The sequence below is a fragment of the Rattus norvegicus genome, chromosome X (genome assembly GCF_036323735.1).
Source record: "Rattus norvegicus strain BN/NHsdMcwi chromosome X, GRCr8, whole genome shotgun sequence".
NCBI lineage: Eukaryota > Metazoa > Chordata > Mammalia > Rodentia > Muridae > Rattus > Rattus norvegicus.
The window spans coordinates 43,680,721-43,697,430 of NC_086039.1; the positions used below are offsets into that span (position 1 = coordinate 43,680,721).

Below are 16,710 nucleotides of genomic sequence, written 5' to 3' on the forward strand. Positions count from 1 at the left end.
CAAAGGCATCTTCGGTGCTGAAGTGCTGGGGGTAGAGGTTCAGCCATCCCAGATGACATTCGTGTTGTCCACCATGGCAGCACCCACTTATCTCTGACCTTCCTGAAGAGAACTGTTCCCATCTGTGGACAAGGTAGCCTCGGCTTTCAGCAGGGGTCAATCGGTCAGTCACAGAGGTCTTTCCTCCACCAGTACATGACACTCATGCTGTGGTGGCTCCAGGTCAGGATTGGGCAGCAAGGTGACCAGATTGTCCCCAACCGGTGGAGAATCTAGTCCATGACAGCTGACCAGTGGTCCCATCTTTTGGGATGTTCTATTCAAAGGCAAAACAGCAGCCACTCTATCACAGTTTAAGTCGTGGATTGTGTGGTAATTGTTCGTGCCCGCCTAGCAGGAACGGTGTGTTCCAGGCAGAACGGCACTAAGACACACATCTCCCAGCATCAGGTACTGGTGCACTGAGACAGGTCTTAAGCTCCATATACACAGTCTGCAGATATGCATACACATGGCCTCACCCAGCCATTTCAGCCCACGCAAGCCATTTTGGAAAGCAAATTTCTCATGAGCAAGGGATAAGGGCACTCAGGGATGACCATGAACTAGTGGGTTACCCGGCCCACGCCAAGGTCCACTGTTCTTTAGGTAGTCCATAAGTATTTTTTGTTACCAGTAGCCCCCTGTACTCAAGGTTTTTTCTGGACACTAGTCCATTTAGGCATAGGAGCACAGAGTGTTAGGCTCCCCGTATTCACAAAACAACTGGGCGGGCTTCCCTTCTATCTTTACGAATAGCCAGCACTCTAGGACTGAGAGGCTTGCCTTCGGGGCCACGGGAGAGGCCCCTCTTGTTCTTCCTGGGGCAGTCCCTGACCCAGTGTCCTTTTTCTTTGCATTAGGCACACCGATCTTTAGTCAGGAATTCTCTTCTGTTGCCAGGTACTGTCTTCCTAGGTTCCCTAACTACTGTGGCCAGTATATGTTCCTCTCTTGTTCTTTATATCTCTTTAGCTCTCTAGCTTCCTCTTCTTTTTGTCTGTTTTCTTCTCTAGCTTCCTGCTCCTTTTACCTTCTTTTCTCTTTCTCTTCCTCAGTCTCTCTGTTCAACCTTACTTTCTCTGTAACTTACACTAACTCTCTTGGCAACTTAGCTTAACCCCTCAAGTTTCTTCATATCTTTTTCTTACCTTAGCCAAATTGGTGGGGCATTTTCCAGCCCCTCAGAGACCCACCATTGGAGTCTGTCGATAGACCTGGTACTCCCTACCGTCAGTGGAATTGAAGTCATCAGGCAGAAGTGAGGGCCTTCCATCCGTGTCTGGAACATTTTTTCTGGCCTCTAGTAGGATTCTGTATTTCCTGTAACAGCTACTAACAAGCATCTCAAGTGGGATGTCGAGAAAACAAGAAGAGAGTCCAGAAGACAGATGTCCACCAAAAAGGACAAAAGCATTTAGTCACACAGAAAGACAATCAAAAGATTAACAGACAAAAAAACAGAAGTGCGCACAAAAACAAAAAACAAACGGCCACTGTGAGATCACAACAAAACTGAACTGATTTAGATGAGAGCTTCCCTGAGCTCACCAACAACAGATGAAGGAGAGCAGACTCCACATCACTCTTCCGTACCAAGGGGACAACAAAGACAGATGAGGGAGAGCGAATTGCACATCACTCTTCCGTCTACAAAGTACGACAAACACCCAACACAGAAGACTAACAAAATAACAAGAGAGAAAAGGATGTCTAAAACTAGTTGCCCTCTGCAACTATTCCACAAGAAACCAAAGCGAGATCACCCGGCAAGGTCTCTAATCTCCTCACTTCACAGTGAGGAGATAGGAGGCAGCCGGTTCCTTCTGGGCCCCCTCCACCCTCGAGGCATCCCCCAGGATTGCAGCCTGCAGTGCCTGACACATCTGTCCCCTGCAGTCTCGGGGTCCTCACCGACCACCGCGACAGCTGCCCAAGTCGTTCCTACCCGGAGACGACTGGAAAGAGACAGTGGACAAGCAAACACAGAATGAATCCACCCACAGGTTCAAAAATATTAAACTACTTTTGTAACGTTTGAGATCCCGAATCAAACGGAAGCCCCATTACACAAAACAGCTAGGGGCCCATTCTCCTTGTTGGTGAACAGGGGAGACAGAGGACCTTATTTTTTTGTTTGTTTGTTTCCTGAGATTAAGGGATGCCTCAGTGAGGACTTGGCCATTTGAGTCCCTCTGCACTCATATATTTGGTAACATGGGTACTGCGGGAGCATTTTTGAGTTTCCTAAGTTTAAAGGAACCTCTGCGCTGATTTGTGAGATAGAGCGCCTCCCCAGGCTTTCATAGGTGGTGATCTTGTGCACTCAGCGCCATTTTGTCAGACGCCTGGAAGGGAGGTCGCCTCGCGGTTACAGTTGAGGTAAGAATTTCAGGCTCACTCTGAAACCTTCATAGACACACAGTTCCTAAATAATAGTGCTTCACCCTTTCAGTCGGCTTAGTTCCCAGTCAGGTAACTTTGTGGGAACTAGCTCCTTACTCCTCGATTCTAGAGATGGTCTAAAGTCACTGGAAACTTGCCCTGAGGAAAAGCGGTGGAATAGTTGGCCATTTCAAACAGGTAGCTAAGAGTAGACTGTGAAAACAGTGCTTGTATCTGAGTCACACAGATCATCTGGTGTTAAGAATATAACCTCACCAAACGGGGCAGCAGCGTGGGAATAAACCCCTACTCTACTTTATCCGGGACTCTGTCCTTGGGTACCATTTCTGATGTTCCCAGAAATGCCTGAGGATGTAAAGTGGAAGAGTAGGTTGTTTAAGGTGGATCCAAGAACCACAGGCTCAGACAAACTATTGTATCATTTTGGGATCTGGACTTAAACCTGAGCCCCATTACCGGAAACATCTTGGGCCCCAGTCTCCCTGTTGCTGAACCAAAGAGCCTGAGGACTGTTTTTTGACCTTTCCGGAGATTAAGGGATGCCTCAGTGAGGACTCGGCCATGTGAGTCCCTCTGCAGTCATATATTTCGTAACATGGGGACTGCCGGAATATTTTTGAGTTTACCAAGTTTAAAGGAACCTCCGGGATGATTTGTGAGATAGAGCGCCTCCCCAGGCTTTCATAGGTGGTGATCTTGTGCACTCAGCGCCATTTTGTCAGACGCCTGGAAGGGAGATCGCCTCGCGGTTACAGTTGAGGTAAGAATTTCAGGCTCACTCGGAAACCTTCATGGACACACAGTTCCTAAATAATAGTGCTTCACCCTTTCAGTCGGCTTAGTTCCCAGTCAGGGAACTTTGTGGGAACTAGCTCCTTACTCCTCGATAGTAGAGATGGTCTAAAGTCACTGGAAACTTGCCCTGAGGAAAAGCGGTGGAATAGTTGGCCATTTCCAACGGGTAGCTAAGAGTAGACTGTGAAAACAGTGCTTGTATCTGAGTCACACAGATCATCTGGTGTTAAGAATAAAACCTCACCAAACGGGGCAGCAGCATGAGAATAAACGCCTACTCTACTTTATCCCGGACTCTGTCCTTGGGTACCATTTCTGATGTTCCCAGAAATGCCTGAGGATGTAAAGTGGAAGAGTAGGTTGTTTAAGGTGGATCCAAGAACCACAGGCTCAGACAAACTATTGTATCATTTTGGGGTCTGGACTTAAACGTGAGCCCCATTACCGGAAACATCTTGGGCCCCAGTCTCCCTGTTGGTGAACAGAAGAGCCTGAGGACTGTTTTTTGACCTTTCCCGAGATTAACGGATGCCTCGGTGAGGACTCGGCCATGTGAGTCCCTCTGCAGTCATATATTTGGTGACATGGGGACTGCGGGAAAATTTTTGAGTTTACTAAGTTTAAAGGAACCTCCGGGATGATTTGTGAGATAGAGCGCCTCCCCAGGCTTTCATAGGTGGTGATCTTGTGCACTCAGCGCCATTTTGTCAGACGCCTAGAAGGGAGGTCGCCTCGCGGTTACAGTTGAGGTAAGAATTTCAGGCTCACTCGGAAACCTTCATGGACACACAGTTCCTAAATAATAGTGCTTCACCCTTTCAGTCTGCTTAGTACCCAGTCAGGTGACTTTGTGGGAACTAGCTCCTTACTCCTCGATTCTAGAGATGGTCTAAAGTCACTGGAAACTTTCCCTGAGGAAAAGCGGTGGAATAGTTGGCCATTTCAAACAGGTAGCTAAGAGTAGACTGTGAAAACAGTGCTTGTATCTGAGTCACACAGATCATCTGGTGTTAAGAATATAACCTCACCAAATGGGGCAGCAGCGTGGGAATAAACCCCTACTCTACTTTATCCGGGACTCTGTCCTTGGGCACCATTTCTGATGTTCCCAGAAATGCCTGAGGATGTAAAGTGGAAGAGTAGGTTGTTTAAGGTGGATCCTGAACTACAGGCTCAGACAAACTATTGTATCATTTTGGGGTCTGGACTTAAACGTGAGCCCCATTACCGGAAACATCTTGGGCCCCAGTCTCCCTGTTGGTGAACAGAAGAGCCTGAGGACTGTTTTTCGACCTTTCCGGAGATTAAGGGATGCCTCAGTGAGGACTCAGCCATGTGAGTCCCTCTGCAGTCATACATTTCGTAACATGGGGACTGCGGGAATATTTTTGAGTTTACCAAGTTTAAAGGAACCTCTGGGATGATTTGTAAGATAGAGCGCCTCCCCAGGCTTTCATAGGTGGTGATCTTGTGCACTCAGCGCCATTTTGTCAGACGCCTGGAAGGGAGGTCGCCTCGCGGTTACAGTTGAGGTAAGAATTTCAGGCTCACTCGGAAACCTTCATGGACACACAGTTCCTAAATAATAGTGCTTCACCCTTTCAGTCGGCTTAGTTCCCAGTCAGGTAACTTTGTGGGAACTAGCTCCTTACTCCTCGATAGTAGAGATGGTTTAAAGTCACTGGACACTTTCGCTGAGGAAAAGCGGTGGAATAGTTGGCCATTTCAAACAGGTAGCTAAGAGTAGACTGTGAAAACAGTGCTTGTATCTGAGTACCCAGATCATCTGGTGTTAAGAATATAACCTCACCAAATTGGGACAGCAGCGTGGGAATGAGCGCCTAACCCACTTGTCCGGGACTGTCCTTGGGCACCATTTCCGGTGTTTCCAGAAATGCGTGATGGTGTGACATTTTTATTCTGATGCAAAGTGGATGTGTAGGTTGTTTAAGCTGGATCCAAGGACCACAGGCCCAGACAAATGAGGTAGATGTTTGTCGTTTTTGGGTCCTGAAGCAAACGGGAGCCCAATTCTCTAAAGATTTTCGTCCCCATTTCTATATCCAAGGAGTCCGCAGGCTGAGGGCCATTTGGTGAGGTCCATTGAGTTTAAATGATGCCTCAATGCTGACAGGTGTATGAGACACTCCACAGTCATCTATATCTAGTGACAAAAGGGGCCGCAGGAACATTTTTGACGTTCCTGAGTTTAAAGGAACCTCAGTGCTGACTTGTGGTATAGAGCGCCTCCCCAGGCTTTCATATCCGGAGACTTTGTGACTTTGTGGACTCCGCGCCATTTTGTGAGATGCCTAGAAGGGAGGTCGCCTCTCTCTGCCAGTTGGTGTAAGAATTTCGGGCTCACTCTGAACCTTTCAGGAGAGATGGTTCCCCAAATAATACAGCTGCATCCCTTTGGCCTCCCTAAACCCCAGTCGAGTAACCTTGTGGGAATGAACTCCTTAATTTGAGTTTCTGGAGACAGTCTAATACTTCCATTTTCTAACATTCCCGGCGGAATTCAGGTGGAATCTCCGTATGTATGAAACGAATAGCTTTGAGTGGATTGTGGAAACGTTTTTTTCAAGAGAGCCACAAATGCTAAGGTTTTAATGATGTAACCTGCACCAAACAGGTGGACCCTCGTGGGAATGAGCTTCCTCTGAGACTCTTAGGTGCTATTTCAGAGGTTCTCACAGATGCAGGATCAGGTGACATTTTCCTTGTGAAGTTTACATGGGGAGTAAACGTTTGTGGGTTTTTGAAGCTGGATCCAGGATCCATAGGACCAGAGAATTAAGTTAGATTTGTATCCATTTGGGGTCTTAAAGCAAACAGGCACTACTTAGTGGAAAAGCTGGATCCTCAGTTCTGTTATCAGTGAACTCTGAAACCTGAATTCCATTTTGTAAGATTTTGTTGAGTTTAAAGAGTACTTCAGTGCTGACTTTAGCTAATGAGACAGATATCTACATTCATCTAATTGTGGTGACACCGGGAATTTGGGGATGTATTCTGAGGTTCTTTAATTTTATGAAAATTTCTGTGCTGACTTTTGAGATAGAGTGACTGTCCAGTCCTAAATATCTGGTGACTTTGTGGATGCAGCACCATATTGTGAGACAGCTGGATTGTTGGTGGCCTCGCTGTGCCTTTCCAGTTGAGGTAAGAAATCCCTCTGACTCCAAATCTATTCATGATACATTGATTACCCCACCCCAACAAACACAGCTTCCACACATGGTCTTGAGTTTGAAAGACAGACACCCCCTACCTTCCATACTGTGCCACTGGGGAATTTTTCTCAGGTTTCTAGAACAATTTTGTACCAGAGATGACAGCTTAGGGTGGAGGAAAGCACACCTTCCACTCTGATGTTTCCAGAAATAATGCAATTCCATCCCTAATGTCAGCCTAGCTTCAAGTAGAGCTCACCTGTAGGAGTGAACCCCTTGTTCCATGATACCTGAGGACAAAGGAAAATCAATATTTTAAGTTGTTCTGTTAGAGAAGGAGGTGGAATAGTATACTGGGTGAAACATGTTCCCAGGATTGTAGTGTGAAAACCCTGCTTGGTGATGAGTGACCCCACAATTTATTGGATAGAAAATGTGAGCTACTTTAAACAAGGGAAAATTAATTGAAATAATCTTATTCCCTTCCTTCTCTTGGGACTATGGCAATAGTTACCAATTCAGAAATCAGACATCACAATCATTTTAAATAAAGATGCTAGATGAGAGTGGCTTTTGGAAGATTGTTTCTAGATGGGTAAGCCCAAACCACCTGGTTAACTTGTATCATTTTCAGGATCTTGAAACAAGTAGGGGTGTTATCCAAGCTTCCACATCTGCATATAAACAGTTCCCAGACTCTGCAACATCTTGTGAGATTCCTTGTAGCAATACAGCTACACCCTGCTTTCTGAATGTAGGTGAGAGCCTAGGGCAGGCAAAAAGTCTCCATCACGATATAAGGACCAATAATAATGCCAATTTCACCCTTCAGTTAGCATTGCATGGGATATAACAAGCTTTTGGCAGGAGATGCTTGCTGGGTCCAACTTTGTGGTCCACGAATGCAGGCATAGTTAAGAAGTTCTCAGAAATGAGCTTAGCTCACATTCAGGGAGGAAGTTAGACCTGAGAGTGGACCATAAAAGCTCCAGTCCAGAGAAAGTGTCACATGCCATTGTTACCGGGCACTAAACATGGCCCCAGATGCAGAATTCAGCCTCTGCTCACTTTCAACAATGCAGAGGAGCAATGTTTAAAGTTACATGAGTCCCGGGGGTAGCTTCACATTCATGTTGCAGTAACGTCCCTGTCGGTGGATTGTTAAGGTCCCTGACAGGCTAGAACCATGGTTCTCAACTTGTGGGACACAACCCTTTTGGGATTACATATCAAACACCCTTCATATCAGATATTTACATTAGGATTCACAACAGTTGCAAAAGTGCACTTATGGAGTAACAACCAAAATAATTTTAAAGTTGGGTGTGACCACCACATTAGGAAACATATTGTCAGTATTAAGAAGAGTAAAGAACACTCATCAAGAGAGTACCCAAATTGTTATTCAGTGGGTCCATCTGGAGGAATGCCTCCTTCCCTTCATACTCTGGGAATCAGTATCTAGGAATTTTTAAAAAGATTTCTGAGAGTAGTGTGTTTTTCTGTTATTTGTAGAACCCTCACATAAGATAGAAAGGACCACTGGAGGCTTTTCAGATTCTTGCAGTAAATCCGGGTTGGTTGGTATGAGTGAGCACTTTCTCTTGCAAGAAATGACTTGGAGTCCTCCAAATAATTTTCTGCCATTTCTGGAAGTTACCGAATGCCATAGTTCTCACTGAAGGGGAAGAGGCCCTCCACATACTGCCACATCCTCATCCAGGTGCTCAGGGAGGTGTTATATCACAATTTTAGGATCCTGGAGGGCTGACACATGCTTTCAGTCAGAGTAAGTGTATAGTAGAGTGCAAAGACTCTTTCTGACTTGGTCCCTTTCTGACTCAAGTGTAAGTTTCTGGTGACCTACACATGCCCTGTACCATATAGACAGCCTCCATTTAATACAGTTGCATGCCTTTGACTAACCTGAAACAAAGAAGAACCCTTATTTGTGGTCCCGTATTCCTGCCCCACCATTTCATCTACTTCCAAGGACTTGCAGGACACAGAACATTTTCTTTCTGGAGCTTAAAGGCTGCCGTACTTTTAGCTTTAATGCAGTTCACAGTGGCCTACACTGCATCCTTTCTGTTAGGAGGGTCAAAGATAATGCAGGTGCACTGTTGTTTGTGTCCCTTACTAAAGAGTCCTGTAGGTTGAATCAAATAGGTGAGCAGGAAATCATATTTCCTCAAAGGTCTGGTAAAGACACAGTCCTCTTTCTTACAGTCTGGGTGAGAAGTAAGGGTGAATTGTAGATGAATTCAGCTTCATACTTATTGTACACACCTGCAACATATCGGAAGGCACCATGTAGAAATTAGCCTTTTCTGTTTTTTTTTTTTCCACCTATTGAAATCTGGGAATCTGTAGTTAGAGAGACACTTCAGTGGTTACCAGTACTTGCTGGTTTTGCAGGTTTGATTCATAGCCAGGAATGGTGCTTCACAACTCCAGTTCCAGGGCAACTGGAGCCATTTTCTGGTGCATTTGTGTGTGCGCCAGGAATATATTTGTTCTGTTTAAGTAAACTTTCTTAGGTCTAGTAGTGGTGGGACTTGGAGGATTTGGAAGAGTGTGGGACAGGAAACCATGCTGGGAAGTTTGGTAAGGTAGAGCAGATCAGGACCCAGAGACATAGTGTCACACACCTGAGTCTTAGGTGACTCTCAGCTCCCTGACTGACTCATTGAAAACACCCTTGTGGATAAAATAAAAAGATTTCTGGAGTCACCAGATGAGGCCAGTGCAATGTGAGGGTGAGAGCTCTGGTTTAACATCTGAAATCCTGCTTCAGATTTAGTCGCCCCAGATTAAACCAGCTCTACCTAATTAGTCTCAAGTCAACTAAGCAAGTACAATCAAGAGGACTGTGTTCCCAGTTAGACAAACATCCCAGCATAGTGGGGTATGTAATTCTAGCTGAGGAGCTATAGGTAATTCATACCTACTGGGAGAGATTTTGTTTTCCTTACGTTTGCAGATTCTTGTCAGTTGATCATAATTCAGTCGATGTCCACATGCCCAAGTGTATAAAGATATTAAAAATTTCACTAAATGTGCTAAAAACTATGAGAGTCCAGTATTTATAGGGACATGGAGGGTTTGGTAGAGTGTGTACAACATAAAAGCATGTCAGGAAGTCTGGTAACGTGCAACAGGTGAGGACATGTAGGCTCAGCGGGCACACACCTGAGGCTTAGTTGACTCTCAGCTTGCTAACAAACCCCTTACTTGGAACACATGCCATGCTTCTCACACAGAAGAGAAATGATGTGTAGTCATGTAGGTTAAAAAAGAATTCTGCATGTTAATGAGCTACCTGGAGGCCTGAAGGTTTTAGCCAATAAGCTTCCCATTTTGGAAATCCCACCTGCAAATAGTATTTAATATCAGGTACACCCTGAGAAGCAGGGTATAGTTTTAAGCATCCATTTTGTGTCATGACAATAAACAGTTTGGAACCACAGATTGTCTCTGTTTACCAAGAACTGCTGTGGGAAGCCATGGAGGCCTTCTACAGAGACCCAGCTTAATCTCCCTTAGAAGGCCTCTCTGTGCTCCCTGCCACAATTGCCACCATGCCAACCGCTGTCCATCTAAAGACTAACATACCCACTGGAACAATCTGGACCTCCACTTTACCCCAGCCCTTGGCTAGATGCTGTTCCCAGTCGCCAGGATCCCAGACTCCATTCTCAGCTCTTCTGTAATTCCCAGCATAGCTTGGAAATCTAAGAGCATGAGAACCCCACGTCCCTGAGCTCGATGAAAGATGAGGAACCCCCTTTACCAACTCTGGCTTTCCTACATCTCTGACTGTGGTTTTCCACCACCAGAACAGAGCCTAGGTGCTTCTGTCTGGCCTAGCACCAGCCCTGGCAGCAGGAGCATGGGATAAGCACAGTCAAACTCCCCTTTTTCCAGCTCCCCAGTGACAGAGCTGACAAGGCCCTACAATACAATAGGAGAGATGTTGAATATGATTAAATTGTAATTTATGAAACTATACAAATTTCAAGAAAATATTTTAAACTTTCATGATGCTCTCTGTGTACTCCTGCAGATCCTTGTAATCAAGATGAAAGTTTTCAGTTAGTCTGAGGAACCCCAAATTAGTGCTTCCCCATATCAATTCTGTATCTAACATGGTGGAATTCATTCCTAGCAGTAAGGCTCTGTCCTCCAATGGGACTCTGAGTAACATCATTTTTGGAGCAATTGTAATAGACAGAGCCCAGTCTCCATGAAGTGATATGTGAAGACCCTGTGTGTAAACTGAAGAGATGTCCTATTAGATAATCCAGCAGGATCAGAACAATTGGGATTATAGTACACAAGACTAGGGTAGTCAAATGAGTGGCCTTCTTTGACCTCAGTAGATAGAAGGTCAGCACCTTATTCTGAGGTCCGTGGTAAAGAGGTCCTAGGAAAGAGAGTTAATCAAGGTAAAATCCAGAGTTCTCTATGGACAGCACACATCAAATACTCCATATAATATCCAGCATTGCCATTGCTCTCATAGCTGCTCTCATAGGCAGTGTGAGACACAAACCACAGTTATGCATATACACTCCATTATCATTCTCTCTCTTTTCTAAGGAAGGTGAGCCTATCCACTGAAGGATATCAGAGCAGCAGTTGGAGTATCAGAAAATTATCAGAAGAGGTGTCCAGCATTTGTAAGCAGTCTAGGTAAGTTTGAGTTACCATGGTGAGACCTAAAGGAGAGAAAAAGAGCAATACCCTCCATAACACAGACTTTCCTAATACCTGCCAAACTCCCTAAATTTTTCCAGGAGAGCCTTCGGTATGTGAGTACTGTGACTGCCTGTCCTTTATGCTTCATGATTTGTTTGTGATTTATTTGTGAGATGAAGACTTTGAAGTCAGGTTGGCTGAGGAGTAATGTCAGGATGGGGAACAGAGAGAGGAGTCACAGGATTAGCTGTATGTCAGACATGTATGTCTGGGGACTATGAGTCCACAGCACAGAATATACAAACTATAATATCTCAGTATGTTCTGTGGCCAATAATCAGGGGCATTAGGTGTCATGCTTACTTGTCCATTTGGCAGGAACATGGATGTCTTTGGAAAGATGAGGTCTTGTGTTAATTGCACAAAAGTGAAGGTGCCAGGAAGAAGTCAGTAAATCAACCTCAAGTGGGTTTTGAAACCCCATTATCAGCCCAGATTCACTCAGGTCATATGACCAATCCAAGATAACCCACTCAGATGTAAAAGGATTTGTCATCTTCTCAGATATCAAGAAGGAATACAACTTGACCCGGGTGCATAGCCATTCTTAAAGACAGGTGTCCAAGAATCGTGCAAGTCCATGTTATATCCTCCAATATAGAAGTGAAGGAAACCTGTCACAGGCCCCCCAAACACTTCTCACACACCTGACATACACACTGCTGGAAGGGGATGTCTTGATACGCACTCTATCTTGTTTTTTGGTCACAAGTCTCAAGGAACTGAGATCCTGGGAAGGAGGAGTTTGACTGGAGATAGCGGAGTGAATATCTCAAGAGGGCAAGGACTGAAGGTAAGGACTGAAGATTTCCTGCCATTTAAACAACATGGGATACCTCCATGCCCTCCTGTATGCTGTGAAGAAGCTCAGGGACCATAGACGATTTCTGTTACCTCTTCTCTTCTTCCCCCTGTATCACAGAAATAGGACCTTGGTTTAAATAACTTAGCCTCAGATCATAAGGTGAAGCAGTCCAGACCTTGTCACTTATCAAGGTGAGCATAGGTCAGGTCTCACACCTCAGGACACATGAACACCATTGAATTGTCCAATCTCTTGTAAGTTAGTCTGAATCTGTGCAGCCTGATGTGAAGTGCCATTCACGCATTATATTATGTTTCAAAATACTGGTCAGTTAAGATTTTTCAGTAGACTATCTGATTGGCAGTGTCTAGCACTTGTCAGGGAAACATGAAGGACCAGAAAGATGATAGAAGGCACTATTTACTGGTGCACTGTTACCCTGCACAACAACAGTAGACATTACCATTACTGTTAAAGAATATTCAGTTTCAAAATGGCAGTTTGAATCTATGGAATGTGGTCAGCGTGCCTTATAATGATTTGAAAGTGTAAGAGATGAAAATTTTCATCTAAGATTGTGTCTTCAGATCCTTTACATAGGCAAAATTATGTACACTCAGAATTTATGAGCATGTTGATACTGCGAGTATATAACAATGGTACCAACAACCAAGAATATACACACTCCACATTCCCTGGCATCAAATATTCTGATGGTATCCCTGAGGTTACATGCTCTGTGATGTGACTGCACCCCAAATAGGTCATTTACTTCCTGTTTCAGGATTTCTCTGTTCACGGACCGCTAAGAGTCCTTGTGACCCACAGCACTACTTTCAAATAATTTGACATTTTGTAGGCTGCAAAACTGACTGCTAGCAGAATCCACACACTCTCTCCCTTTCCTCACCAGGTCTGTTTCCTCCCTGTTCTGATTAGGACAGTATCCAGCCTTTCAGTGCCAAGGAAAACCACAATGGATGATGCCCATAACATCCAATACTGCAACCTCCAAGACAATGCTCAGGCCGAACAGAAGTTAGACAATGCCCAGGCTACCATGGCTGCAGCAGAGGAGGAAGAAGCCACCACCACCTCAAAGGCCGAGTATGGTAGTGGAATACCAAGTCCTCTCCAGAGTCCTGAGAGAGCCTGCTCTCCCTCTGTGGCACTGGCCTCCATTCCTGAAGGCCCATCTGAGGAGGCTTCCATCAGACAATTACAGGCACTGGAAGACCCACTCTTTTTGTTGCACAATGCACAGAATGTAAAGGTGTATGATTTGGTGGACTTTCTGCTTTTCAAATATCAAACGAAGGCATTCACTACCAAAGCAGAAATGCTGGAAACCATTGGTAGAGAGTATGATGAATATTATCCTCTGATCTTTAGTGAGGCCTCTGAGTGCATGAAGCTGGTCTTTGGCCTTGACATAGTAGAAGTAGACCCTTCTGTCCATTCCTATGTCCTTGTCACTGCCCTGGGCATCACCTATGATGGGATGCTGACTGATGTCCAGGGTATGCCCAAGACAGGTGTCCTCATAGTTGTACTGGGTGTCATTTTTATGAAGGGAAACTATGTCAGTGAGGACATTATCTGGGAAATGCTGAATAATATAGGGTTGTGTGGTGGGATGGATCCTTACATACATAGAGACCCCAGGAAGCTCATCTCTGAGGAGTTTGTCCAGGAAGGGTACCTGGAATACAGACAGGTGCCTAACAGTGATCCTCCTAGCCATGTGTTCCTGTGGGGCCCAAGGGCCTTTGCAGAAACCACCAAATTGAAAATCTTGCAGTTTTTTGCTAGCATTACTAAGACTCATCCCAGAGCATACCCTGAAAAATATGCAGAAGCTCTGAGAGATGAGATAGACAGGGTCGAGGCCTGGATCTTCCAGCAGATGCTTCGACTCTCTGATCTGGGCACTTTCTAGTGCACTGGCAATTCATATCTAACACTCATCCAAATATTGTAGCCTCATTTGGGAGCTGGTGGGAGGAGAGCATAATGCTTTTTACTTGCATTCTATTTGGGTGAATTTAAGATTCTTGATATTTCAAAATGTTAATACTCTTAATACAAGATCCATTGGGTTTAAGTTTACTTATTTTGCAATGCATGCATTGTTGATTTCCAGGTTTGAAGCATTTTATTATTTTGAAACCGTATAAGCATGACTTCTGTCTTACTTTGTTAAAATGTCATAAAATACTATAGTACATTGATATTGGTATTAACTGGGCAATGGGAAAAATCTGGGCATTAATTTGTAAAAAAAAAGAATAAAATAAAAGTGTTATGTCTACATTTTTTAGTCTCTCCTTGTGGTTAACAAATTTAAATTTAAATTAACAGTAAATGGATTTTCTATCTTCAAATCCAGATATTTCCTTATCTACTGAAACATGGTATACAGTTTAATCCAGAGTCATCATTTTTTCTAGATAGGTTTTGAGTATGGTCCACAGCTGTTATAATACAGGTAGGGGATCTTTGGAATGACTAGCACTAGATCAGACGGTTTGCAGAGGGGTCTTCTGAGGCAAGCACCCCAATGTCAATGCTGAAAACCAAGACATTTTGGGAGTCTTAGGCACATAGCAGCTCACAAGGTCTGTAAGTACCGATCTACTCTATAAGTTCTTATTTTGATCAGTATCCAGTCACTCATGAGATACACATTTAGGAAAAGTATTCATTCACATATAAGCAGGTATTATCTGTTAAGTGAATGATAATAAAACTAACATCCACAGGCCCAGAAAGTTTTGGTAAAGAGGAGTTCTGACTTGGGGGCATGAGTATGGGGATGCATGAACATACCTGGAAATTGCAGGTATATTGGGAGTATTTGGGGACAGGATCAGGAGAATGGAGAAATGGAGGGAGAGAATACAGGAACTGATAGCTGGAAATGGGGAACATTTGCATGTGGTGGGATGCAAGTCTACTGTACTGGAAATATCCTGAAATCTATGACTGTTATTGTAGTAGCTTGCAAAATCTTTTCTCTTGGGAAATGGCACTGTTGGTAAGTACGGCCTTGTTGTAATAGATGTGGCCTTTTTGTATGAAGTGTGTCACTGTGGAAGTTGGCTTACTCCTATCTGCTTGAGAATCTTCTCCTGGTTCACCTAAGTAACTGCATGTAGAACTCTAGCTCCTTCTCCAGTGCCATGCTTGACTTAACATTGCCCTTCTCCACCATGAAGATAATGAACTGAACCTCTGAAGCTGTAAGCTAAACCCAATTAAATGTTGTCCTTTATAAGACTAACCTTGTTCATGGTGTATCTCCATAACTATTAGAAACCCCACCTAATACAGGGACATAGTTAGGACTTCTAGCAACGGAGTACATGGAGTCTGACCTGGAAATCTTTGGTAGCTAAGCAAGGCTTCTTTGGCGGAAAATTACTTGCATTTGATGGAGATGTGGGTTGAGAAGATCCCATAGAGATCTCCAAACCACCCATGCTAATGCTACAGCAGATGATTGTTCTCTCCAACTGACAGTCTGCCCCATTGCCAAGGGAAATCGCACATAGATCATTGAATGTAAAGAGGTATAACTAGTGTTTGCATGGTGACTGTACTCCAACATTATAATGTTGGTGTGAGAAGGTACTCTGCAGGCTATAGAAAGAGAAACTTAGAAACCAACTCAGCCATAATTCCTTCAACCTGGAATCTTTCATGCTAACCAGATGTGCTTGGGCCATGCAAGTGTAATGGTGGTTCAAACACAGGAGAGTGGCCAACTAATGTTTGGTTTAAGATTTGGACCATGCCATGAGTGTGATCCCATGCCCTATATTGCCTGAACATGGAAATAGGATAGGCCAGGTTCTTAGAGTTGAGCCAAATATAAATGCATTAAAAAATAATCAACAAAATTATTTCAATGTCGTCTGTTATAGTCATAGATCAGAGCTTTTTCCAGTCATCATCAGAAGTTTCCTCCAGCAGCAGACAGATCAGATGCTGAGACCCAGAGTCAGACATTACGCAAAGATATAATTGATGTTGGAGGGCTCCCTCTGGTTGCTCGCCTTAGATCTAAGTAAGAAAAAGGGAAGTTCAGGAAGAGGAATATAGGAGACAGTAAGGATAGGGACATAAGTAGAATATGGCCCACCAAACCAACTAAGCAGGGCCCACATGAGATCACAGAGGCTACAGTAGCAAGCACTGGTCCAGCATGGTTGGGCACCAGAGGCTCTGCCTATATATTTATTTAAAATACCATTTCTTTTCCAGGTGTATTTGTTATCTAAGAGGCTTACTGCTAATGAAACTCGCATTTTTATGTTCTTTCTGAACTGTTACTGCTTTGTTCAACTCAGGTCTTCCGGCCCAAACTCCTCTGCAAGTTGATAGATTTAAACTGGCTTCTCTTGGCTTCTGAATGAAGTCTTCTGTTTCACTTCAAACTAACTCTGGCAATCTGATTTCATCTGGCTTCTTCTTGTCCTTTGGCTTATTCTGTATCTACCTGTAACTTGTCTGTGTTAAACTGCTTCCATGACACCCTCTACTCCTGATCTCTTACATAGCCTCACTTTTTGTGTCTGTTCTCCATCCAGGATTTAAAAATGGAAATAGAAACAATAAATAAATCACAAAGGGAGACAACCCTGGAGATAGAAAATCTAGGAAAGAGATCAGGAATCATAGACACACGCAACAACAAGAGAATACAAGATATAGAAGAGAGAATCT

General features: G+C 44.1%; 1 protein-coding gene across 1 annotated transcript; it reads left to right on the plus strand.

Moving 5' to 3' along the window:
• Positions 1–6,114: 6,114 nt before the first annotated feature.
• Positions 6,115–14,293, plus strand: Magea8 (MAGE family member A8). The gene is made up of 4 exons (XM_228890.6): positions 6,115–6,405; positions 11,019–11,111; positions 11,890–11,970; positions 12,922–14,293. Exon 4 carries the CDS (start codon positions 12,959–12,961, stop codon positions 13,919–13,921), a length of 963 nt encoding a protein of 320 aa, XP_228890.1. The 5' UTR covers positions 6,115–6,405; positions 11,019–11,111; positions 11,890–11,970; positions 12,922–12,958; the 3' UTR covers positions 13,922–14,293.
• The last annotated feature ends 2,417 nt before the right edge of the window (positions 14,294–16,710 follow it).

Coding starts and splice junctions, on each gene's coding strand:
- Magea8 (XM_228890.6), top strand. CDS start 12,959: ATGGATGATGCCCATAACATCCAATACTGCAACCTCCAAGACAATGCT.